Here is a 27,300-nt window from a genome sequence, read left to right on the forward strand (position 1 = left end):
AATACATAAAAAAGTGGTTGAAGAAATAACAGATAAGATAAAAAAAGGAATATGAGTACTATGTTGGGCAAAAAATAATACAGGTGTGAGGTTGGAAGAATGGAATAAAGGCACATAATCACGATAATTAGAAATATCCAAACGAGCATTCTATATGATGATGAGAGCCATGTCAATTAGGGAAAAAAAATATTACATATACATATTTAATCTTAAAATTAAAAAAACATATAATACATATATACATATATACATAATGAAAAAAAAATAAAAAAAAATAATATACATGCTAAAATAATAAAAAAATCCTAATTGAACATGCCTCGAATCAATATCGTTGGCCACATAAATAACTCTGGAAACAATATCATAATAATATGGAATAATAACTGACAAAAAATATTAAGGCACTTAATGGTTATAAGAACCTGGCAATTGAATCCCATCCACAGAAATGGATATATATATCAATAGAATAATATGATGTCTTCAATCTACTATCATTAATTTATACGATGCTTCCTAAAAGGAAAAAATGGCATACTATCCAAAATAATTCATATACAACATTTAATTATCACATAATGTTTTTTTGCAATTTCAAACAAATTGGCACAAATATATACATATGTATATACTACATATATTTTTTAGCATTTTATGCAACTTAATTTTATTTTATTTATTTATATTACAATTTTTACAACACTTTTTATCTTAAATTTTATTTATATATTTTTAACTATCATTATAAAAAAAACTTAACCTTTTCTCTTAAAACTTTATATTATATATATATATATATATATATATCATTTAAACTATAACATAGCATTAACATATATAGTATGTTAAAAAAGGAGGAAACATATATATATTATTTATTTTGTCCAAAGTCCATCACCTTTTGGCTTAAGGGTGTTCTTAAAAATTACGCACAACATATGCCCACAAATTATATATAGATATATATGTGCAAATCTAAAAATGCAATAATGATATTGATCTATATCTTTCAGTAATTCAATATGCATAGAACGGTGTAAAAGTAAAAACTCGCATAGTTACAACAAATAAAATGCTCACTTTTGTGTGTGATAAACCCTGAACATTAATTATTTATACTAATAAATGCATTTACTTAATTTCAAACTGCTTAAATTTATATAATTTTTAAATTCAAAGGCAATAATCTCTGAACCTCCAAATATAAGTCAATTAAATTTATCATTCTAATGATTCACATTTTCTTTTATGAACAAAAAAAATTAATAAGTGGCATAGAACCAGATCGAACAAGTTTATATATATTTAATAGTAAAACTTTTTTTCCATAAGCCGAATTTATAACTATTTTTGCAATTTTCTTTCTATATACCATATTTGTAACTTTTTCCATATTTTTTTTATTCAACGCCTTTTTTCCATTCAAATGATAAATACTAATATAAAACGAAGAAAAAAATTATATAAAAATAAGAGGTTTTCTTCAACCCCCCATCAAATAAAGTAAACGTATTGCACATTCTGATATATATAATTCAATATAATCACAAATATAATGACCGTATTTTTAAAATAAATAATCAGTTATAATATAGAGCAATAAAAGTTCTTATATATGGCTAATCAATATTTAATATTAAAAAATCAAGTATCAATATTAACTTTAAGCATGTTTAATCGGTGTTAACATTGCAAAAAATGCATTATAATTTATGCGACATCTTTCATATTAGTGTCTATTCCCCTTTTGTGGGTCACATCATAGATCCCATATAGAGGTTAAAAATCATGGTTATAATAAATATGTGTTTTTATTTTAATAATACACTTCTGGTTTATGCTTAATGAACTTACATAATCCGATAAATATTATCATCAATAAAAAATTAAATCAAAGCAAAACCATGAACCCAAACCACTAAATTTGAATCGGTAATTCATAAATAAATTCAAATTGTTTTACCGATTATAAAACAAAAATAAAGCACCAAACAACAACAATAATAATAAATAATAAACGTGTATATAATGGAAATGCTATATAGGTTAAATGGTTAGCATACATACAATAGTAACACTCTTACATAAGAGGATTTATGTGCATGCAAATTTTGCATGCATTGATTATCTAAAATACTTGCTCCTCCATCCTGAAATTATGTGTACAATAAATTATTATGGAAAACATATATCTAATGTTATAATGGTTTTACACCATTTTTCTGATTTTGGCCATTAGTTAAAATATGCAAATTAATTAACAATGTGTTAACAATTATTATATTTTTCATTAAATCGTTATATTTAATTTTTATAATTCACAAATAAAAAATATTTTTTATTATAAAATAGTAATTAAACATTTTCTATATAAGTATTTCTAGTTTTATTTTTATTATTTTATCACAGTCTTATATTCATTTATCATATATATATGCTAATAAATAAACTTTTTAAAGGAATATTCCCTTGGTTTTAAGTTTGAAAGATACTTAATATTTAAAATACTTTAATTAGCCTTTTTAACCATTAAAATATTCAAAATGAATAAAAAATTATACAGCTTGTTTGCTTTCATATATTTAATAATAGTTTATTGTGCTACTGCTCAGGGAAGTCGGAATGCCAATGGAAAATATTATGAAGATGAATCAAGTGTGATCAAAAAGAGATACCAAAAAAATTATAAACGAGGCAATAAATACTTGCAAAGAACTGATGAGGATGATACAGGTAGTTTTTATATTAAACATTTATATAAATATGTCTATTATCCCTATATACAAATTATCCAAAATTTTGTAAATGCAAAAGTTTGTATCCGATGTAAATGCTTGCCATATTATTTTATTTCGCCGTTCACATCACTCTTGTTTATTATATAAAAATATTTAAATTGTTTTTAATATGCCTTTTTATACCGATAAATACATACACTATATATTTTTTTAAACCTTTATATGATTTATTATTCTATATCCTTAGAAAATAGTGAAGAATTTATGCATTTAGTTCATGAAAAAGAAAAGGAAATGATCAAAGGGTTCAATAGGTTATTAAAAATATATAAAGCTTGCACCTTTGGTATATTCACAATATTTGCTATCAATATTATACGCCTTATTAGTGAATCCGTTTCTAGCAGTCTTTCAAATCCGACTTCTCATATATCCCAATTAATAAAAAAAGTAGTAAATAATAAGAATCCAGATCCATAATATTTATTTAAAATATAAAAAACATATCCCCTATACAGCTTCAAATGAAACATATATGAATCATATTCGTATATTTCTATTACATAGACAGATTATTTTATAGAAAAGACAAAACATAAAAATATATTAATAAAAATGGATGCATATCTTATGGATTCATTTTTTTTGTAATAATAGGAAAGTAGTGCCATTTTTAAATATATTTTAACACATTGTATTTATTTTATGGAATTTTCATAATATTCCAATACATTTATTTATGCTTATTAAATTTTTATAAGACGATAAAATAGTATGATAGCGTGATTGAACGATTTAGTTTTTTTATAAACAAACATGTATGTGCATGTGAAAATTATATTTTTTAAGAAATAGTAATTTTGTTCATATAATTAGAAAAATTGAATGAACTGTATTTATATTTGATACGATGCAAATTGAGCCTATACATTTCATGCCATTGCTTTTGTTACTTATAAACATACTTAATAATTTTTTATTTTAATTATTTTTAAGAACAATTCTACTATTGTTATAACTTAAATTATTGATTGTTAAAACAATTTTCTTTTGAGTTATAAATAAAAACATTTTATCATTTAACTAGTTCATTCCTTAAATATTATGTTAGTAAAAATAATATATGTATAAAGAATGTTTAATTTAATTTAAGCGAATTTATAAATGTTATATATTAATATTTTGTTCTAATGTTACAAAAAAAATGTTGTTTAAGTTATGCATACAAAAAATAATGGTGAAAGAAAAATATGAATAAAAGATATGCATATATGTATCTATGAAATTGTTTATAATATTATTCTATTAATAAACTTCAAAAGATAAAATATTAACAAATTTTACTTTCATTATATAAAAGATAAACATATGCATATAATATAAAATTATGTGTATACAAATAATAAATACTATGATCATATCAAACGGATAAATCGTATTTCAATTATTATTTTGGGAACATTTGCTCACAAATTCTATACTATAAATAAGTATAGATAACGAACAAATTCATATATATGTATATGCTAGCATTTTACTCGAATGCATAATAAAAATATATTACAATTATTTTAATAATTGCATAAAAAAGTTATAAGCTTAAAATATGAGCTCGTAAATGCAGAAAACTCCAGCATAATTAATTCGTCTAGAGGTATCATATGCTAAACATTGTAGTTTAAGTGATAATTAAAGAATTGTTTTGGTCGTTTTTTAGTTTGATATCATTTTAATATAGTTATAATATGATGATTATTCACTTCGTTTTAGTTTTTAAAGTTTTTTTTTATTTTTTTTTTTAAATTTGAAGGGTAATCCTCGATTTTTTTTTTTAAATTTGAAGGGTAATCCTCGATTTTTTTTTTTAAATTTGAAGGATGATTCTCGAATCTTTTTTTTAATTTTAATAAAAAGTTGCGATGTTCTTCATCTTGTACAGGAAATTCATGCGGAATATTTGATACCAGTAATGTTACTTTAGGAAAAGATTCTTTGACATTTAAAGATTTTCTACTTTTTTTATTTCTTTTAAATATATTAAAACGTTTACAACAACCTAACAAATTAAAACAATTAAAACAATTCAAACAATCAAACCAATCAAAACATTTAGACTCTCTATTACGTGAAATTTCTTCAATCGTAGTAGAACCGAAAGTGTAATCATTTTCTATATAATATTCTGAAAGACTTCTATATCTAAAATTTTCATTATTATTTCCATTTATACTGTTTATTTCATATTCATTGTGCACATCTTTATTTTTCTTGACATATTTATTTAAATCGCCCTGCATATCAATAAACGTATTAATAAATGTATCTATTAATGTATACATAACAATATGTAAACTATGTTTTTTATATAAGATGAAATAAAAATAAGTCGATGTATAACATGCCTATCTATATAACTTTCCGATATATATTTTTACTTGTTGTGTTTTTTGGCTTACATTGTTTATAAAACATTGTATTGCTACAATCAAAAGGATATAGGAAACAACGGTAACTAAACTATATATACTTTTATTCATGGTCTTATTAATAAAAAGCGTTTCCTCGAAGCCTTATTCTGTAAATAATATATATATGTTTTATTCATTTCCAGCTCCCTTTTTATTTATTATTATTGTAAAACAATAGTTCTATTATTAAATATTAAATTATTAGAAATATGTTCTTATACATTTTTTTTAATTATAATTTATATAAACAAATTATTTGATATTTATGAAAGTATATTATAATAAAATTATATGCTGCTGTTGTATTAAACGATCTCCAAATCTATAAACCTGTAATTATGGTTTAACAAAATTAAAAATTTTATTTTTATTTTTATGTAAATATTAACAATAAATAATATAATTTATTTTAAATACATAAAAAATATACATAGCAATTTGTTCTGTACATTTTTTGTTTATTTAAACCATTATATTAAATATAACAAAATTATTTTTAATATTTAAAATATAAATAAATATTCCGCTATTTTATATGCATATATAATCATATAAATATATAATAACTGCTACCATTAAAGATATAGATATAAATTACGAAAATTTTTATATTTATGTTTTTTTCAAATAAAAATTTATTTTCGTGCAGAATGTACTATTTTAATTATAAACAAATAAATTTATGTAATAGATTCAATCTAAAATATATTTTTTGCATATTTTTAAATAAATAAATAAATAAATAAATTTTTAGTATAATTTAAAGGCTCATTTAATAACATGTTTGGCACTCTATATATTTATATTTTTCTATTGTTTGCCTACAAACAAATTAGTACACATTAATTGTAGTAATCAAATATTATATACATATATATTGTAAATCAATATATGCAAACATGTGAAAAACAATTAACAAAAGTTGTTATTTACATATAAAATATGCTTTTGTTTGTTATAATTCTCAAATGTTTAATAATATTTAATAATATTCTACATTTTATTTACAACTTGTTTATAAAAATATATTTTTCATAGATTGGCTTGTAATAATTTTATATATATAACATACCTATGAATATACACTATTAAATATATTATTTCTATTCAAATAATATAAAATATTAATATTTTCAAATGCAATCCAAACGAATAATCAAATTACATATTAAATGAGAAAAATAATACATATAGAACCAATATATTGAAAGGGATAGCAATTTATTTTTATTCCAAATTGAAAAATGAAATATATTTAATGATATTAACTTTTATTTTCGTTGTACTTATTTAAAAAGTATTAAGGCACATTTTGTGTTTAAACAATAAAATATGTTGGCTTTTATAAATATAATTAAAGACAAAGAAATATTATAATTCAGTTATAATAGAGAATTCCATCATATAGAAAATTTATTTTATCTTTTATTATAAAACATGAAATAGAGCCTTAACTTGGTTCCCATTTATAAAAATTAATTATATCAATGACAAATTTACTATTTAGTATTCTTTAAATTTATACATTTTTTAAATTCGACTCCAAATATAGGTTAATTAAGTTTGCCAATATATAGTGTCTTTTTTTCTTTTATAGGCAAAAAGATTAACAAAAAAATAAATTAATAAATGGTACAGGATCAGCCTGCATAAGTTTGTGTATGTTTAATAGTGTTTTTTTCCCCTATAAACGAAATTTATAGATTTTATAGTTTGATTTTTTCTTCAAGTCCTTTCTCCATCCAAATTACGATACTAACATAAAATTATTAAAAATATGTAATATTTTATAGTGAGGAAATATTTTAAAAATAGTACACTTCATAATTTTCTTTTATTTGCCTTGTACATAATAGCTAAAATAATGGGTGCTAAAAGAATTATAATGGATATTCCAATTTGTTTGTATTCTTTGATATGATTTTTTTAGTTTCTGATGTTTCATTTTTATCATTCGGGATATTTACTTTATTTTTTGGTTTACACCTTAGATTATTGAGCTTAAATGCTTCAAAGCTTTTCGCAAAATACGAATCGTTTTTATTTGTCGTTGTACGTTTTTGAAGCTGCTGATATAAATTATTACCAGTTTCCTTCTTAATAACTGAATCTCTGCAATCGGCATATATATTTTTTAATTTGCCTAATAAATCCAGATATGGATTGCATTTATAAATATTTTCATAAAGGGGTCTATGTTTATTAAGACAATTGACAGATTTTTGAAAAAGACTATTACTTTTAGCACCGTTTGTTTTATAATCTGCAATTGTATTACATATATGATTAAATAACGCATAAAATTCACACATGTTCCTAAGATTAGCATCTTTTAAACCATTATTTATATTTTTCTAATAATTAAAATATCCTATAGATTTATATAAATGTTTTTTATAGGATTCCTTTAGAGTAAATTTATCATTATTTTATATTATACAAATTTTAACATTTATCAAAATATACCGTCATTGTATAAATATGTGAATTTATAATATATGATATTCATCTACCCCAATTTTCAAAGATTTTATTTTACATGTTTATCCATATTTTTTTCGTAGATTTATGACAGTACTTCAAATAGCCAAAATCCCTTTACTAAATTGTGCAGAGAATAAAATTGCCAATTCTGGGCCGTCTAATATAAATCATTATTATTAAATAAACTATATCCCGCATATTAGTTTTTTAACAATTTAATCTTAAATATACATATTAATAAATAAATTTGTTTTTATATATTATTTCTATATGAATTTCCATAATAAAAACTTTTCCTTTTTTTTTAAAAATATTTGTTCTATGTATAATTTGCCCATGACTTTTTAATGTGGTAACACATTACGTTTATTTATATATTTGTGACAAAAATTCATGTGTTGCTTACATGCATCTACTTAATGAAGATGAGAAATCAACTCATAACCTACATGAGTACCAATTCTCAAATTACCAATATTAGGAACATTGTTTTAAAAAAATTATATACATAATATTTATTCAAATAAAGGATAAAATGGAATTTCATTGTGAATATAACCCAACCCATATGTATATAGCGTTTCTTTTATCTATGTACATATATTTAGTTAGCAATTTTTCATTGAATTATAATATTTATTATATAAAAAATATTTTTTTTGAGCGTTTGTAATGATGGTTCTAGTTGTTTTTGGCCTTTTTAATTTTTCAAAAACAAAAATATTATATTTATATGTAATAATCGTCTTATTTCAACATTACATTGTTTTTCATATATTCACATAATAAATATACTAGTATAAAATATTTCATGCATTTTGTTTTAAAGCGAATTTGTGCTTCGTATAATGGTCAAGCTATTCACTATTATTTTTTAAAATATTTTACAACAAGCGGACCATCTTATATTTAAAAAAAAAAAATTTCTTCAATATTTTACCTCGAATATAATTATAAAAAATCCTCTAAATGAAATTTTTTATATATTTAACATTTTTTTAAAAAATTTTCATATTAATTACATAGAAAATTAGTGTCCAGTTTTAAATATATATAGCCTTAATATTCAAATAAGTACTCTCTTATGCATATATACCCTGCATTGTTTGTGTTATAATTTTTTATTATCTATAACATTAAAAATATTTTAATTTTTTTATGTAATTTTTCTGTGAAATTATTACTATTCATCTATTTAATATTTTAAGAATTGTGTTTGCTTTCCAATTAATTCGTTATTCATAATATAAAAATGCCTAATTAGATATTTTATATTTATATTATATTCGAAAAAATGTATACATATAAATGTACTTTAATATGTATATAATTTATTTCTTCCAAAATATAGAAAATCAAATATATAAAATAATAATGAGAATATAAAACAACACTTAAACAAATTCAAAATCATTTATTAACATTATGTGTAATATAATCAATATATATTTACTAAGTTATTTGCATAATATATAATATAAATTTTAATATGATAGCCAAAATAAGTGATTTTCTTTCATTATCCAAAATATTTATATTCACTTTGTTAATATGGATTACGTATTTTTCCAATCAAGTACTATAAAAAATATTTTTTAATATATAATATTTATAAAATTTATGCATTATTATTTAGAAAAATTACATAAAAATTATGTGTTATAGGCAATTCAACATATTTATATATCTACAATTTTATTAATGATTTTTGTGTAATAATTTATCATTGTTTTTTTAATTTATAGCCCTCCATTTTAAGAATATCGCGGAACAAGAATAGTCAGTTCGTCACTCCATTTGCACTTAAAGTTACAAGGGTATTAAGTGAATCGAGTCAGCCAGAAGTAGCGAATACACGCGAAACTGGTACTATTACGATTGAAGACGAAAAACAAAAATTGTTCAGGGAATTAATTGAAGCCTCAAATTTATCACACGACGAAAGTGACCCACACAACATAAAAACAAAATTAAAAGGCTTCAAATATGGTATTAGTATCAAAGAACTCCTTAAAAAATTAAGAGGGTTTAGTCGTGTTGATTATGTGGTTAATGAATTACAACGAGACAACAGTATTAAAAAATTGCTTATAGAATTAAAGGATTTTAATGGATTTTACGATTTAATTATTGCATTAAGATATGCAGATGACCCCGAATTAGCTAAAATGTTAGTTGCTTCTAACAATTTGGAAAAATTACTTTTTACAATACATTATTTCAATAATGCCTGTAAATATACAGATGGTGAATATGTTTTAATCGAAGAGGAAAAAAAAGAACCTCCCAAACCCAAAAAAAGAATTCCAGTATTGTCTTATGTATTTAAAATAATAGATCGTTTTTATGATAAAATCGTGCTAAGTGGCGCCTTAAAATTATATAAAGCATACAAGATGGGAAATTGGGTTAAGAAAGTGGCAGCAACTATTGTTTTTGTCGCTAGAATGGTAATTCCTGTAGTAATGGGGGTTGCATTAGTAATAATGTTGTCTTATTTAAAAGGAATCGTATATTACATAACATCCGTCACTATCATAATATTATCACTTGCATACGCCATGGATAAAGCAGTAAAATCCTATAATCACGTCTGCGAAAAATACGAGCATGTACCTTTGGAGCTCCAGGTCAGATTAAATATGGATTCAGTTAATTAGCCCCCCAAAATATGTATATTAAAATGTGTTTATATTTGAGGGTAACCGATTTTTTTTTCTATTATGGAATATTCAATATTTGATAAATATCCAGAATATATATTAGAAGTGCATTCCTTAATGTTAAATTTTAACATTTTCCAGTATTTTCAAACAGTTCAAACTCTTGCTCCTTATATTATATATAAACAATCCATACGGCGCAATGCAGATGATTTTTTTTTTAAAAAGCTTGGCCTCCCCATTTTTTCATAAAATATATGAGCATGTTCATGCAACAATCATATTAGTAGTAGCACGTTTCAAAAATGTGTTCACATCACAACATATATATAACATTTTTATTTTTTTGAATTTGTATTTCTCTCGTTATGCGTATTATTTTTTCTATTATATGGCATTCCTACAATTACGTAAAAAAAATAAAGAATGCCGAAGCATTTCTTATACATAAATGCTATAATAAAAAATTATTGTTTTGTTCTTTATTTTTACCATTTTTTAATGTTTTTTTTTAAAACGTAAAAATCCGTCTGATCAAAACATTAAATTTGTTATTAAATTCAATCATTAAAATAATTTAAGACTGTTTATAATTTTAATAATTTCATGTTTATTTAAAAAAGTAAAAAAGAGAAGAATATAGAAATTCACACAACAATGCACATTCTATAATTATTTAAATCTATCTTGTTTTATCACCCTTCCGAACATAAACAATAAGGAAGTATAAAGCGTATTCATTTACGCCATATTTTCATATAAAATATTAAAAATACAATAAGTATGCATTCTTAGCGCTTTGTTGGTGCGCAACAACAATGCTACTTTTTATGCAGAACAATATTCCATTAAAAATATGTTAACTGCCTATAAATTGAAAACAAGTATTTACTTTCTTTCAAATGCTAATAATTTGAGTTGAAAATATATATAATATCGTATTTATAAAAATTAAAAGCATTTTGGGGATATGGTGAAAATGATGCACCATAATACCAACAGTATTTAACATTTTGTGTAAATCATAAATAGTTATTGATGTTAAATTCATATGCAAAGAAATAATGTTTTATAATTATTTAAATATACCTCGTATGAATCACACATCACCATTATCTTATTGGTTGTATATATTTAATAAACTTTCACATGCAACCAAAGGTTATTAAATATGGCAAATTAAATCAAAATAAACCAAGAATGAAGAGAATAGAGAAAAACCATTTATTAAACATATTATTTACTATTTTGTATTTAATTATCGTCATTCTTAATTAACAATATTCCTCAAACAAAATTAAATGTATTTTATACAATAATACAAATACACTTTTAAGAAGTTTATTTTTTTGATATTCTATATAACGTACATTTTTATGAACAGATATAACATAATGCTTTTTAGGGTTTATAATATATTGACTAATATTAAATAATAAAATGTGTTAAACATATTTGTTTTGTCATGTCTTGATAATTTATAATATTACAAAGATAACCCTTAAAAACACTATTTTATATATATTTTGAGAACATTTAAAAATATAGATTCAGTTTTTTTTTGTTCTGTTATTTTTGATTGTTTTTATTTTGTTAATGTATGCTAAATATAATAGTATATATTGATTCAATTTTTATAATAATCTAAATTATAAACATGTAAAATGAAAAATTAACCTTTTAGATCCGTTTGTAAAGCTTACGGTTAAAATTTTATCACAAAATTTAGCAATATGTTACTAATTGTAGACAATAATTTTGAGGTAAATAAAATGTTTGTTACTTTAAATAAAAAATAATGGAAATATCTTTATGGGTTTTCTTATAATGCATAATTAATGCCATAAACCATTAACAGTTCCAAAGTATTATATATATTAGTATATTTCTTTCTAGGGAATGATTATATTTTATACTTGTTATAATTAAAAAATTATATTAATAATAATATATATAGTTTTTTATTCATACCAACTTAAATATACTTGCTATTACATCGAAATAAAAATGAAAAAAGATTTTTTGGGTGTCGTTTTTTTTTCGTTGCTTTTATAAATAAATATGCTATGCATTTGTATTTGGTCATTATTATTTTCTATGTAAAAGTATTATATAAGCCATTATTTATTAATAAAAAAATAATATATAGCAATTATATATTTTAAATATATACTTTTTCGTAGACCAAATTTGAACTATCGAAATTAAGAAAATTAAATAAAACAAAAAATAGATTACCGAAAATAAACATAATATAATAATTTGCATTAATCTTATATCAATTATAATTGCATCTGATTGCATGAAATACCAGGAAAAACTTCGAAAACAAGATAAAGAACTATAATTATACATTTTTTCTCATTTCTTATAATCTGTTTACGATTTGTTATATTATTATAATATATATGCAGTGCTATTAATCTTATTTGGTACTAATGTAATCTGTATGCAAAGTTTGCATATATAAAATCGTATAAAGCCATAATACGATTTAGTATGGTGTATTTGTTTGTGTTAATAACCTATATACATACATTTGAAATGTAAAATTTTAATTATGTATGCATATACATTTTATGCAAAAAACAAAGACATTCACTATTAAAAATGCCTTATTAAAAGGAAATGCAATATATATATGCATACATTTTGGTTATAAAATAATATATATTTTTTTAGTTGTATTATGGATTATTATATTTCATAATATTGGTGATGGAAGGAATTGAATCCAATAATGATGAATTAAGAAGTACTGCACTAAGTAAATTAGATGGCAATCCTAAGACAGATTGGTTCTGTAATAAAAATGGTTTACTTTTAAAAACATATGGGTGGCTAGTTACAAATGCTATAGGAATTATATTGCTAATTCATGGATTCAAATCTCATGCTCGATTAACTTTTATGAGAATAAATTTAAAAATGCCAAATAACAATGAAGGCATAATAGTAGATACTGATAATTACTATATTTATAAAGATAGTTGGATTGAAAAATTTAATCAAAGTGGTTATTCAGTATATGCACTAGATTTGCAAGGACATGGCGAATCACAATCATTGGGAAATTTAAGAGGCGATATTAATTGCTTTGATGATATAGTTGATGATGTAATACAATATATGAATCAAATTCAAGATGAAATTTCAAATGATGATCAAACGGATTATGAAATTCCAAATGATAATCAAACGGATGATGATATCTCAAGTGATGATCAAACGGATTATGAAATTTCAAATGACGATCAAACGGATTATGAAATTCCAAATGATAATCAAACGGATGATGATATCTCAAGTGATAATCAAACAGGTGATGAATATCATGATATAGTACCAACCAAAAAAAAAAGGCTTCCTATGTATATTATTGGGCACTCGATGGGAGGAAATATTGCTTTAAGAATATTACAATTATTAGGGAAAGCAAAAGAAAATAACATTAATTCTGGAGATGCAAATAACTACAAAAACTGTAACAGCATATTAGACAATTCTACTAATATTAATGAAATTGGCAATGATGTGAATAATTATAATGATTATGATTCCGATAATTCCTGTGCTAGTACCTCTGCTACGACAAATGCTATTACTAGCGCCAGTGATAAACATGAAGGATACTATAATTATTTAGATAAATTAAATATTAAAGGTTGCGTATCTTTATCTGGTATGATAATAATAAAAACATTTTTGAATGATGAAAGCAATTCATTTAAGAATGTTTATTTGCCTATAATAGATCACATGTCTAATTTCATGCCTCATGCACTAATTCCATCAGAATTTCGCTTTAAAATATCCAAATATGCTTCTAATATATATAAGCATGATAAATTTCGAAATAATAATGGAATAAAATTTAAGTGTATGTCTGAACTAATAAAAGCAACGATCACGTTGGACAGTGATATTAATTATATGCCAACAGATATTCCTTTATTATTTGTGCATTCAAGCGATGACAGTGTTTGTTATTATAAAGGATCAGTATTGTTTCATGGTAAAGCAAAAGTTAAAAAAAAAAATATATATATTGTTGATGATATGAACCATGATATAACGATAGAGCCAGGAAATGAAGAAATTTTAAAAACAATTATTGATTGGATTAGTAATTTAAGAAGCAATGATGAAGGCGAAATAGAAAATGGATAAGAAAATTAAATATAAATGTGCGTTAATAATGCTTATATTAATTATTTTTTTGTACTTTTATAAACATAAATGTACCTTTTTTGATGAATTTTTTAAGTTAAAACAAGAAAAGATAATAATAAATATATTATATCTTTTTACATTATATATATGTTTTTTGGTGCTTCAAATTGATTTTTTAAATTAAATTTGTATATAGATATATAATAAGGCTCTCATTATTCATGCATTTAAGGGTACACAATGCGAACAATTGTTTATAATATTCCAAAATGAAATACAAAACAAAATATATTGTTATGTAAATATATGAAACTATAAAAAATCTTATTATCATTAAAGGGAGTGTGTGCAAGCTTTGAACTACCATTATATAACAATTCCACGAGTCAAAAAACATGTATATTCTACACCAACAGAAAAATTAGATTTAATAGAATTCTAAATATAATGGTTATCATTTATTAAGTAAAGCGACACTCATAATATGTTAAGAATTCTTATATGTGATTAACCACAATTTATTATTGGAAGATAAAATCATGACATTACACTTTAATCATATTTAATTACCAGAATATATCAAAGACATGTATTATAATTAATAAATATCTATTATTTATGCTTTCGATCTTCCTTTAATATTAATTTGATAATCATTTTTATGTTAAATTATAGAAATAAAAGTTTGCAAGGCTTGTGATATATATAAACAGTTTTTTTTATATTTTTACTTACATATATTTAAAGAGTTTTTTGATTATATTATAATAGCTACAATAAAATTGAATAGACAAATAGATATTATCAAATTGTAAAAAATTCCATAAAATATAATCCCCAACCTAAAATTTTGACCCCTATAAGTCATATTGAAGTGTCCACATTTTAAAAATTATAAGATGCAAAAAATGTGTTTTTCAATATATTTAGTGTTTTAAAGTTTTTTTATTATAATAATATAGAAAAGTCCTACATTATATTTAAAGATTCCATATAATACTCGTTTTTAAAAAATTTATGTTATATATTATGTTAATAAATCCCTTAACTTTCAGTAATAATATATATAACAAAAAATTAGAAACAGCATGCATATTTTCTCAAAAAAAAATTCAATATTATAGTTTCATTGTGCTTTTCTAAAACAAAAATATTCAGCATGATGCAATAAACCAGAACAAATTTGTTTTAAGCAAAATTTTATTTATTTAAGATTCTGCCTTAAAGATATTAATCCTCTAAAATTTTTAGATAAAACAATCATATATAAAAAATTATATTCAAAAATAATATATTTATTTTAAATGTTATTATAACAATTTCTATGTGTAATTATATATAGTTTATTTGAACTGTATTAAAGTTGTTTAACTAATTTTTTTCGTTGTGTATTATAGTTACCATTTGTTATAGATATGCACATATAATTTTCGCGGTTTATTTTATATTTATAAATTGAACAACTATAATTTCAATTCGAATTTTTTTTTCTTTCATAAATTCAATTTATTTGATTTTTATTTGCTATTACTTTGGCCCTTACATTATTTTTTTTTGTTTTTATAAATTACGATAATTACAATTATAAGGTAACTAATTTTTTATTTGACAATATGCTTACATCAAATATAAATATATCATGTTAAGCTTTTGAATTATTATTTTTTAAATATTAATAATTTAAGTTTTTTTTTTTGTATTTGATTTTTATATTTGTGCTATAATTTAGAACAATTCTAAACATAATGTAGATGCAATATTCGATCTACACACATATAAACATAAATTTATATTTCATTTATATATAGCAGTTTCTTTCGAATAAAAAAACAAATAATATCAATTTTGGAAAATCAAATTTCATTCATGAAATGCAATTAAAATTAGCACCATTGTTTGTGAACAAAAAATTTATTTATTTCATTTAAAATATGGGGAAATGTGTATATTTAAAACCAATATTTATTATTCTATTAATCTCTACAGGTAATAATAATTATATTTGTAGTATATTTGACCATAAAATTATATATATTTTTTTTTCGATGTAAATGTGTTTTAAATTGAAATTCGCTATTTTTATATAGGTATGATATGTACGAGAAATGGCTGGTCATATGCACATAAAACTGATTCAGAAACAACTCCTTTTTTAGTCGGCGATAATATAAGTCTAAATGAAAAATCAAAAAATCATCAAACAAATGAAACCAATTTAAACGATCCATCAATTTTAGGTGAAAATTTTCATGATACCGAAAATAAAAATGTAAATCAAAATGATATTAGTGATACAAATAATTCATCATATAATAAACTCATATCAGAAACTGTTCCATATTATGTAAATGATTTAAATAATGACAAAAATAAAGATAAACAGTTAATTAATAATACTATTTCTTTTATTGATCGCCCCAATATATCTATATTAGATGATAAGATACTAAATAACATAGATATCATATATAATGGAGAAAATAAAATCTTGTTATATAATTATTATAAATCAATACACTATTCCATTTTTTTGAATAATTTTCTATATCAATTTAAATATTTCCCTACTCATATAAAAAATATACAGGAATTATATAATAAAGTTAACAAAACAATCCTAAATATAGAAAAAACGTGTGAAAATAAGAGGAAAAAATTAGCACAGAAAATAGACCGTTTACAAGATGTCACTTATAATTATGAAAATAAAATAAATGCAAATTATTATAATGAATTAAAACCAATAACAACCGATTTTGTTCATTGTATGAATGAAAATTTCAAAACTGTTGCTCCAGATATCTCCCAAATTAGTAAAGACGTTGATTACGTATATAAGCATGAAGAATTGGGAGATCCTCATTCCATGCACAAAAAATATGCAGCTCGTTATGAAACAGTTACAGAACAATTTGAAAATAAACTAAATCGAGCTAAAAAGTCGGCAATTCTGAAAACGAATGACTATGTGAATTCCATAAAAAAAGTAATAGAGATTGCAAAAAAACACGACGAATTAAAAAATGTCATAGATACACTTAATTTCATTAAAAGCTACATTGAACACATATATATGAAATATAAATATTACTTAATCAAGTGCAATGGGGCACAAATTCAATTAATTGGAATTGAAATGAAATATAAAAAATATGATATATATAAAACAAATAATTATTCTAAAGATGATGTCATAGCTAAAATAAAAGATTTAGCAGATACCTATGCCGATTTTAATGTAAGTTATGAAAGTATAATTGATCTGGAAAATGTATATAATAATAAAATTCAAGCTTTTAACAACATTCTTAATTTTATGCCACATATTTTAATTGGGAAAATAGATGCATGTACAAACCATGTGGTTCCAAATGATGAATATGATTTCAAAATCATAAAGCCTATATCTATATTAAATAAATTAGAAGATGTGTTTTTTCAAGCATTTGGTTTTAATTTCAGTTCAACCTATGATAATAAAACTTTAGAAATATCTAATGCTGAAATTAACCTTATAATATCAGATATAATAAAATATATGAAAGATTTAAAGAATTTAATTAAAGAAATGGAACAGATATATAAAAAAGACAATACAAGACATCATATTGAAAATACAATTAAACAACTAATTATCAATGTGGATTTAAATCAAGCACAAAATGGACTTACAAAGGCCATAGAAGAGGCTAAAAAATGGAAATCGTCAAAAATGGCTACTAAAAAAATATTAGACGATAAATATAGTACTGTTCTTAGTTTAGAAACGAAAATTAAAGATTTATGCAAAGAATTTACAGATAAACTTAATAACTCACAATATATGAAAGAATATAAAGATATCCTAATAAAAAATCATATTATATTGGAAACTTCCATACGCATTTAAATTCCAATACATCTATAGTTAAAGAAAATGCTATTAACGGATCATATGAAACTGCATATTATACATTTCTTTAATCAATAATAAAAAATAATAAACCAACGTTATTAGATTTGATATAATTTAAAATGTCTTAAGTTCCATGTAAATGTAATCAAAAATTAATTTAAACTCGTATAAAATTGTATAAAACAACGTATATACGTGGGCCATTAAAGGCTTAACAGATGTATCAAGCGATCTTCAAAATATTCGCATATAATTATTTGTACAAAAAATATTACTACGTGAATAACCATAAATTATAAAAATATAATGAAAATGTAATCAAAAAATAGTTTTTGGATATTATAGGCATTTTATATAAATAGTAATGAATTTTTAATCAAATGAAACATATGTTGTGATATAAATAAAAACCTCATTCAAGTAAATATTAAAGTTCTATATTAATTGAAAAATATAAATTTTGTTAAAAAAACTATAAAAATAAACATGCTCCAATTTATATATTTATATTCCACACCAAATATGTGTCGAACTCCTAAACTAATTAATTTACTTGTTGCTAATATTTCCGTTTTTACTTTTTAAATTGTATAGCATTATGAATTCTATTATTATTCATTTACCAACAAAATTTGTTTATGTATTTTTTAATTGTTTTAAAAAAAACTTATATGAGTTTATATGATTAACATTATATGTGTTAAAAAGCAACAAAAACAAAAACATATATAATATATATAGCATGCATGAAATGCAACAAATATGTCTAGCTTATATATATTTAATATGTCTTTCGATCATGAGTAGATCACATTAATCAAAAAATAAAGCATAAATGTTACTACTCAAATAAAATACCAAATTCAAATTAATTTATTGATTTTACAAATATAGCATAAAACAATCAATGAGCAATTCTATGAAACTAAATACTTTTAATAATAATTTTTTCTTATTCAAATAAAGATAATATATAGTTATATTTGAATTAGTTTCACTAAGATGACAACCCATGGTTATTGTATAAATCGCAAAATTTATAAAACTTATACATATTTGCTTCATTTTTAGCATAAATGGTCTCTTAATTTTTTGTATCTTTACAATGCCAGCGCACCATTCCGATTTGGCTCAATTTTACAGTTTTATAATAATTTGCAAAATTCGGATTGATGAGTATGATATGGCATTAAATACGATTAGTATTATAAGACCATAATAATAAATTAAAAACTCATATAACTACTCTTAATATGTTAAATACTATAAGGATATTTCTTCCCGCGTGTTTTGGTTCCTATTTTGTTCATTGGATGTGGATTTTATAATTTTAGTAATCTATAAAGGAAATAAAACAATAAATAAATTGTTTACAAATGAATAAATGATAAACATATACATAATACTTTTATTTGATAACTACAAATAATCATGTATATAATGTATATGCATGATGTTGCTAATATTCCTATAATATATCCCCTATTTTCACAGGGGTATAAATATTTTTTTTTTTACTTTGTTCACTCCGAAAAAGGTTATTAGAATTCCAGAAAATAATACAATTAATAATATTATATCATTATAACTATTGATATATATTTCACTAATTGTACTATATATTGAATTAAAAAAATATATTATGGGAGAAAAGAAATCGCTTTTTTCTTCAATAGGGATTCCAACCTCAGATAATGATCTTCCTTGACTTTCTGTAATTCCATAAGATATTGTTTCTAATCCATTCCTAAGTTTTATTGTTGTTCGTTCAGATGCGTTATTTGTGCTTAAGAATATACTTACAATATTCTTATAACATTTATTAAATAACTGTGCAAATGCAAGTCCAGTGACAGATAAATTAGATAATACACCTTTAGGATCGTATTTTTCATAATCGTGAATGTATTTATTACATAGGTTTTCTTCTTCTAGTGTGCATAATTTGTTCCACTCATAATAAGCTGGAATTGCATATCGTAAATAATCAATATATACATTACAGGCTTTATTAGTATCTTCTATAGCTGCCGATTTAATAGTATCAAAATTTTCAACATAATCACCTAAATATTTAATTTCTTTTAAATAGTTTATATCGATTAATGTATTGTCTGGTTGGCATATATCCTTTTCGCCATTAAATTGATCAGCATTCATATTCTCCCAACTATTTAAAAGTATATCTAATGTCATAAAAAAATGTATACTATTCTCATTCAAATTAAAACTTTTATATACTTGTTCGTATAGCCAATAATTCAAATCATAACAATGTTTTACATATAGTTGATCTTCACCACGATTTTCATTTAACAATGTTACATTTCTCTGTAATTTATATACAATGTCACGAACTCGCTCAGACGGTTCAAATATTGGCTCTATTCTCTTCCAATATTTATTAGGTTTTTCTTTATCTTCTTCGGCTACATTTTCATTGAGTTTGCTGTAAAACTCATATGCAGGTAAATACTCATATTTTTCCTCCTGGAAAGTTTAAAAGAAAAAAGGTAATTCATTTTATATATAGTATAAAATTACATAGGGCGCAGTATATAAAATAAATAATGCAATATAACATATAACTATAACACAGTTTACAATTAATAAAAATTTAGAATCAAATAACAATCAAAAAAGCATAAAGATTAAAAAACATATTATTTTATAAATTAATATAGGTATTACTTCCTCCATTTATAAATAAAATTCCTTTGCTTAATTGTATATATATTTCTCAAAAGAAGTTATTGCTAAGTTATTAAACTATAAACTATTTTAGTAACAAATAGCTATTATAGTATATTATTAAATATTCAGAAATTAATACAAAATATTGTTATTAATTTTTTTTTATATAGTACAAATTAAAGTTTTAATAATAATAATTTATAGATATAAAAATTTATTAAATAATAAAATGGAATAGTAGAAGTACAATATTATAAAATATTATTAATAAAAGAAAAGGGACAATATATTATATAGATAAAGTTAATTATTAATGTATAATTCTTTAAAAAGTATAAAAAATTTAAAATTTACAGTTTATTCTTAAAAGGCGAATTTTTAATAGAAAGCGTTCATAAAATAAACATTTATTTAATTAAATTCGTTATATTAATATTAATATTAATATTAATATATATATATATATATATATATATATATATATAATTACTACGAGCTATATATACTAATAATTTATACTTTGGGTATAATAAATATTTTATTAAAAGGCAAAAACAACACTATAATATATCGTTATTTTTAATTAGGCATTATTATATATTTTTAATTATTATAACAGTGTTATTATTTTTTATGGTGAGCCCTTTTAAAATAAAATAGTCCACGATTTTTATTATGTATAATTAAAAATACCAAATTATATATAATCAAGTACTAAGGGTAATATTTATATGTTCTATTTTCTAAAAGGGACATTTTAGATATGATATAAATATCAATTTTAATGTAATTATTACATTCCCCGTAAAAATATATAATTTTTTTTTGAGAAAAATTGCAATAAAATATTTATATGATATATTTATTTTAAGTCATTTATTAATTTTTTATTCAATTGGTCGATTTATTCATTATTGTTGAACCCATTTTAAAAAATATATTATTAAATAGATTTAGAACCATGGCGATTATTTTTTATAATAATAAAAAGTCCCATCTATTTTTTTTAGAATCGGTAAAGAAGGGTGTAAATAAAAATGTAAGCGCAAACGGCCCAAAATATTTTTTAAAGAATGTTCTACTAAGTATTTAAATTACACAATTGAACAAGTAAGAAATATTAATAATTTATTTTTCTCAGATACTAAAAATAATGATTTTTAATAGATTGCCCAATATATATTTTTTTTTTTTTTGTGTAATGCATTATTATGTAATAATTTTTAGTTTTAAAATAATAATTTAATATTATGCAACACATACACATTTTATATGAATCCGGCATATATACTTATTAGTATTTTATTTATTAATCATTTTTTACAAAAAACTAAATATTATTCTCTTTTGTACACACACTTAACTCTTTTAATAATCAATACACATAATACTTGTAATATTGTGAATATAAAATGAAATATTTAACGCATATATTTTTTTTTATTGCGCTTTTGCAACTTAGAATTAATAAATACGATAACAATGACCAAGCATTGGGGAGATTTTTAAATATAAGAAACGGGAGGATTCTAGCAGCTTCTCAGAATGAGACTGATGAAAATGAAAATGAAAATCAATCAAAAAAAAAAAAAAATCAACAATCTACATATGCACCAACTAGCATTCCACCAAACCGCAATTCATTTCCAAACATGGGTAATGCCAAGAAAACGCCAACAGGTTTTCAGCCACAGCCTACTCAAGGTCAACAAAAGACTCCATACAATCTCCCTGGAGGTTTCGATATTTATAATAGTGAGTTCATGATAAAGCTAAGACAGAATGCTAAACTCATTATGATATCATCTGCATCAGCCTTTTTTCTTATCGAAGATTTAGGAGTTAAAGCTATGTTATTTTTAATATTTGCCGCTGCCGCACTCGCTTATCTCACTTCCATATAAATTAAAACTAGCAAACACGTATTTATATATTAAAATAATAATAATCTTTTACCATTATTAATGAGTTAAATGTGTATAATTGCATATTTAACTATTAAGCAATACGCAATATACATTATAAATATAGCAATCGTTACAATATGATTTACATTATTGGTATATTTTCATTATTTGTGAATGTTAATAAATACGTGTTATGGATATGCTAAGCTATTATATACATGAAACAATGTTTTTATATATCTATGATTAATTGTTATTAAAATTTATAATAAAATACAATAAAGCTATATTTTGAAATATTCCATATATAAGTATATACATTTTATGATCTTCACAATTTTAAATACATTGTTTTACTACTATTAAATGTTTTTTTTATGAAAAAATATAAATAATATATAGTGATAATACAAAAATGGTTGCACCATGAAGTGAAATATCTTTTCATTTATGAATGCAACTCTTTAAGTATATATTTTTTTTAAGTGAAAATGCAAATTTATAAAAAATTAATTTTTTTTTATTAATTCTCCTTCATTATTTATATAGTTTTATCTCCCCCAAAATAATAATATACAAACCATGATAAATTTATTCAAATCAAAAAATTAAAATATATTTAAAAAAAAATGCTAAAGATAATTTCGTTTTTAAGCAAAGATATTTATTATACAAAATATATTATATAATAAGATATATCTGCTGTATATATTTTTGCTTTAACTGCAAAAATTTTTACCCTTTCCAATTTTGTTATGTCGAATTATTGTCTTACAGCACAAATAAATATATTATATTCGTTTTTTGTTCTTATTAATTTAAAACCTTTGTTTATTTAAACATATAATAAACATTATTTAATTTGCATACCCATGGGGGCTGCAATATTCTACAGATCAAATTTGTTTGCTTAATATATTATGGGATATAAAAAGGAAAAATATACAAGTTATAGAATAAGCGTATGTTTTTTTAGAATATTACCGTTTTTCTCTTTTTTAATATATCTTATAATATTATAAATGTAGAAAAAATAAATTAAATTAATAATAATCACCCCCAATAATCCTATAGTTTACAATACTAGTTACTTTTTTTTATTTTTTATTTCATGATTAATTTCAAATTTAATTCAATTAATAATTTTATATGTAAATTCATTAGTACTAGGATGATTATGCAAGAATATACATATTAAATTATGCTATAACTAATATTAATGGTTCGCGTTTTATTTTTTTTAATTATATTATAGTAATAAATTAAGAATTAAACAAAAAATTTTGATTTAATTTTATTATAGCGATTAAATAATAATATAAACTAATAATAAATCATAAAGTAATAATTTAGTTATGATAAAAAAAAAATTCAACATCATCAATAATTACGTGATTTAAAAATTGAATATTTTTAATAAATAGATATCCGTATTAAATAAACATATTAATCTTTGCAAATACCCTAATTAAGATTGAATAATTAAATAATATTTAAGAAAGCACCATCTTTATATGTATTATTCTCTATAAAATAAAATTAAAAAAATATAAATATAATAGCGTATTTTCATAATAAATGTAGTGCATTTCATATATTGGCAGGAATATTCTAAAGAATACATAAACTACATATGCTATTATTATCAAGTTAATAAATATGTTTAAAAAAAAAATAATAAATAAATATTACAATAATGCACGCGGCGCTATCTACTATTATATATGCTTTGATGTTATATTGTATTATGCATATTATTAAAAAGTTTTATATTTTTTATATACGCATGCATCGTTGCATTCACCCCAATATTACTAGCTCCCTTTCTTTATATAAATAGATATATTTATTAGATATAAAATTATTCTATATTATTAAAGTTTATTACGTTTTATTAACAACGCTAAATATATATTTTTAATTTTAATAATTATTTCTAATTAAAAACATTTTAAAAATATTTTAACAAAAATAATTTAATAATAATTTAATAATAATTTAATAATAATTTAATAACAATTTAATAACAATTTAATAACAATTTAATAACAAATTCATCACAAATTAATAATAATTCAGTAATAATTTAATAATAATTTGATAATACTAATTTATTTAAAAATAATTAACATGGCGAAAACTCAAACAAAAAAAAATAATAATAGCAGAAGAATGGCAAACTGCTCTCTAATTTCTGGGAAGCTATTCCTTTTATCTATTATATTAATATTACCATATATAGTTAATTATGTAATAAAAAAATAAATAATAATACTTTAGTTATATATGTATTTCATTAATATATATTTTTTAAAACTCTACATATGCTTGTTGAATATATTATCAATATGTGTACATAATCCTATATTTGCATTTATATTATAATTTTTTTCTAATTATTCCATAAAAATAATATTATTGTTACATTTTATATAAAATTTGTAGGCACCTACCAAGGAAACCAGCTACAATGCATCATTTGCAACAAACAAAGACCTTAAAAGGCTTTTAGCAGAACCTACAGGTGATCTTGGGAATAATAGTAACTCCCAAGTTAGTCTCAACACCATCGGCGGCTCCCAAGTTAGTCTCAACACCATCGGTGGCTCCCAAGTTAGTCTCAACACCATCGGCGGCTCCCAAGTTAGTCTCAACAACGCCCCTGAAAATGTAGAACATAACCTCGAAAATAATTCTGAACATGCCGTCGAAGAGGATGAAGAAGATGTCGTCGAACATGTCATCGGAAATGCTGGCCAAGTTGTCGAGGAAGATGATGAGGAAGATGATGAGGAAGAGGATGAAGAAGATGATGATGACGGCGTATTGTCTGACGCAGATTCTTGTCTTGTATCCGAATCAGACTCTGACGTGGAATCTGACCCAGATTCTAGCCTTGAATCCGAATCTGAACACGAATTAGATGATGACGACCTCGCCCAAGCCGATCAATCTTCAATGAACCTCGGAGCAAGATCTAAGATATTTAGAAAGTCAGTACAACATGGTAATGCATCACATAGAAGAGACGATGATTCTGATGATGATGAGGAAGATCAAGTAGAAGAAAATGATATGGAGTTAGACGGACAAATGAGTCAGCTTTTGATGAATATTCATCCACAGGAAATTCAGAAAATGATATATAACTCATACAATCTTAATAAGCATCTCTGTGACATCGAAAATATAATGAGTCATTTATTGGCCAATGATAAGGATGACCCCGAACAACGGGCAAAGCTTGATGCAAGAGTGAATGCAATCGATAACATGCTAAAAGGCCTCATAAAAGATTTTAATTTATCTGAGCCTATACAACACACTATGGCTGAAATTGAAGCGGTCGCTCAACAAGTGCAACAGGACGCCAGCTCTGTCGATCCCGAAAAAATGGCCCATATCGTTAGTACCCTAACTGCTTCAATAGTACAATCACAGCTTGATGAACACGGAAACATCGATTCGGATAAAGTTGCTGCCCATGCTAACGAATTGAAAGAAAGAGTGGGTCAGATTTTTGAAGAAGTACAAAAACCATTATAAAAAGATTAAAAATAAAACAAACATTTGAAAATTACAAAAAAGTAAACGCTTTTAATTATCCTTAAGATACACAATTAATAATAAATTTATTATCTTCGCCAGATGCATATGTTGTATATGAAACACATATCATAATATACTTTTATAAATATATTCGAATCAAAACATTATATATATGCGCAAGATTGCATATATTGTTCCTATTTGTTTTGTTTCCAATATTGTTTAATAGATATAATTCATAAATATAATTTTAATTGTATCCATAAAGTTTGAGTTTTTAACTTTTGCGTGATTTCATGTCTATGTTTATTATTTTAAAATGGTATAAGCTTTTGATTTATTGCTTCGAATAAGAAATAATATATATTATCATCCTGTTAACTATAAATGTATGCGTAGATTTTGTACTTTAACTCGCAATTATAAAGTTGTGAAATATTACATATTAATCGTTTTTATTTTTAACCTATATATATTTTTACATATATTGTATAGAAAAACAAACTTACAGATTTGCTTTGATGATTAATTAATTGCTCGTCTTATAATAAAGTATATATCCGATCCTTATTAAATCGCCATTCTGTTTTTTGTAGCGAAATGCTAATATTATACATATTTTGGAATAATCAATATATAGATATAAATTAATATATGGTAAATGTGTATAAAGAAAATAGGTCTAAGTTTAGGTATATTATATATTATTTAACTAATCATAAA

General features: G+C 22.5%; 9 protein-coding genes across 9 annotated transcripts; 6 read left to right on the forward strand and 3 right to left on the reverse strand.

Annotated features, from left to right (window-relative positions):
- Positions 1–2,549: 2,549 nt before the first annotated feature.
- PCHAS_0100651 (conserved rodent malaria protein, unknown function) lies at positions 2,550–3,224 on the forward strand (the record flags this gene model as incomplete). Its single annotated transcript, XM_051320966.1, has 2 exons — positions 2,550–2,739; positions 2,992–3,224. The coding sequence occupies 2 exons, from the start codon at positions 2,550–2,552 to the stop codon at positions 3,222–3,224; spliced, it is 423 nt and encodes a 140-aa protein (XP_051176915.1).
- Positions 3,225–4,510: 1,286 nt separating this feature from the next.
- On the reverse strand, positions 4,511–5,281 carry PCHAS_0100700 (fam-c protein; the record flags this gene model as incomplete). The annotated part of the gene is made up of 2 exons (XM_016797472.1): positions 4,511–5,035; positions 5,201–5,281. The coding sequence occupies 2 exons, from the start codon at positions 5,279–5,281 to the stop codon at positions 4,511–4,513; spliced, it is 606 nt and encodes a 201-aa protein (XP_016652959.1).
- A 1,736-nt stretch (positions 5,282–7,017) lies between these two features.
- On the reverse strand, positions 7,018–7,763 carry PCHAS_0100800 (CIR protein; the record flags this gene model as incomplete). The annotated part of the gene is made up of 3 exons (XM_016797476.1): positions 7,018–7,068; positions 7,180–7,566; positions 7,752–7,763. 3 exons carry the CDS (start codon positions 7,761–7,763, stop codon positions 7,018–7,020), a joined length of 450 nt encoding a protein of 149 aa, XP_016652960.1.
- Positions 7,764–9,185: 1,422 nt separating this feature from the next.
- Positions 9,186–10,356, forward strand: PCHAS_0100900 (Plasmodium exported protein, unknown function; the record flags this gene model as incomplete). The annotated part of the gene is made up of 2 exons (XM_732777.2): positions 9,186–9,272; positions 9,442–10,356. 2 exons carry the CDS (start codon positions 9,186–9,188, stop codon positions 10,354–10,356), a joined length of 1,002 nt encoding a protein of 333 aa, XP_737870.2.
- A 2,721-nt stretch (positions 10,357–13,077) lies between these two features.
- PCHAS_0101000 (lysophospholipase, putative) lies at positions 13,078–14,529 on the forward strand (the record flags this gene model as incomplete). Its single annotated transcript, XM_016797488.1, has 1 exon — positions 13,078–14,529. One exon carries the CDS (start codon positions 13,078–13,080, stop codon positions 14,527–14,529), a length of 1,452 nt encoding a protein of 483 aa, XP_016652961.1.
- Positions 14,530–16,463: 1,934 nt separating this feature from the next.
- On the forward strand, positions 16,464–18,421 carry PCHAS_0101100 (reticulocyte binding protein, putative; the record flags this gene model as incomplete). Its single annotated transcript, XM_016797494.1, has 2 exons — positions 16,464–16,518; positions 16,620–18,421. 2 exons carry the CDS (start codon positions 16,464–16,466, stop codon positions 18,419–18,421), a joined length of 1,857 nt encoding a protein of 618 aa, XP_016652962.1.
- Positions 18,422–19,690: 1,269 nt separating this feature from the next.
- On the reverse strand, positions 19,691–21,127 carry PCHAS_0101200 (CIR protein; the record flags this gene model as incomplete). Its single annotated transcript, XM_016797496.1, has 3 exons — positions 19,691–19,765; positions 19,946–20,917; positions 21,119–21,127. 3 exons carry the CDS (start codon positions 21,125–21,127, stop codon positions 19,691–19,693), a joined length of 1,056 nt encoding a protein of 351 aa, XP_016652963.1.
- A 1,406-nt stretch (positions 21,128–22,533) lies between these two features.
- PCHAS_0101300 (schizont membrane associated cytoadherence protein, putative) lies at positions 22,534–23,025 on the forward strand (the record flags this gene model as incomplete). Its single annotated transcript, XM_738075.1, has 1 exon — positions 22,534–23,025. The coding sequence occupies one exon, from the start codon at positions 22,534–22,536 to the stop codon at positions 23,023–23,025; it is 492 nt and encodes a 163-aa protein (XP_743168.1).
- A 2,133-nt stretch (positions 23,026–25,158) lies between these two features.
- Positions 25,159–26,574, forward strand: PCHAS_0101400 (Plasmodium exported protein, unknown function; the record flags this gene model as incomplete). Its single annotated transcript, XM_016797509.1, has 2 exons — positions 25,159–25,278; positions 25,474–26,574. The coding sequence occupies 2 exons, from the start codon at positions 25,159–25,161 to the stop codon at positions 26,572–26,574; spliced, it is 1,221 nt and encodes a 406-aa protein (XP_016652964.1).
- Between the last annotated feature and the right edge of the window lie 726 nt (positions 26,575–27,300).

The sequence above is a fragment of the Plasmodium chabaudi genome (assembly GCF_900002335.3).
Source record: "Plasmodium chabaudi chabaudi strain AS genome assembly, chromosome: 1".
Classification (NCBI taxonomy): domain Eukaryota; phylum Apicomplexa; class Aconoidasida; order Haemosporida; family Plasmodiidae; genus Plasmodium; species Plasmodium chabaudi.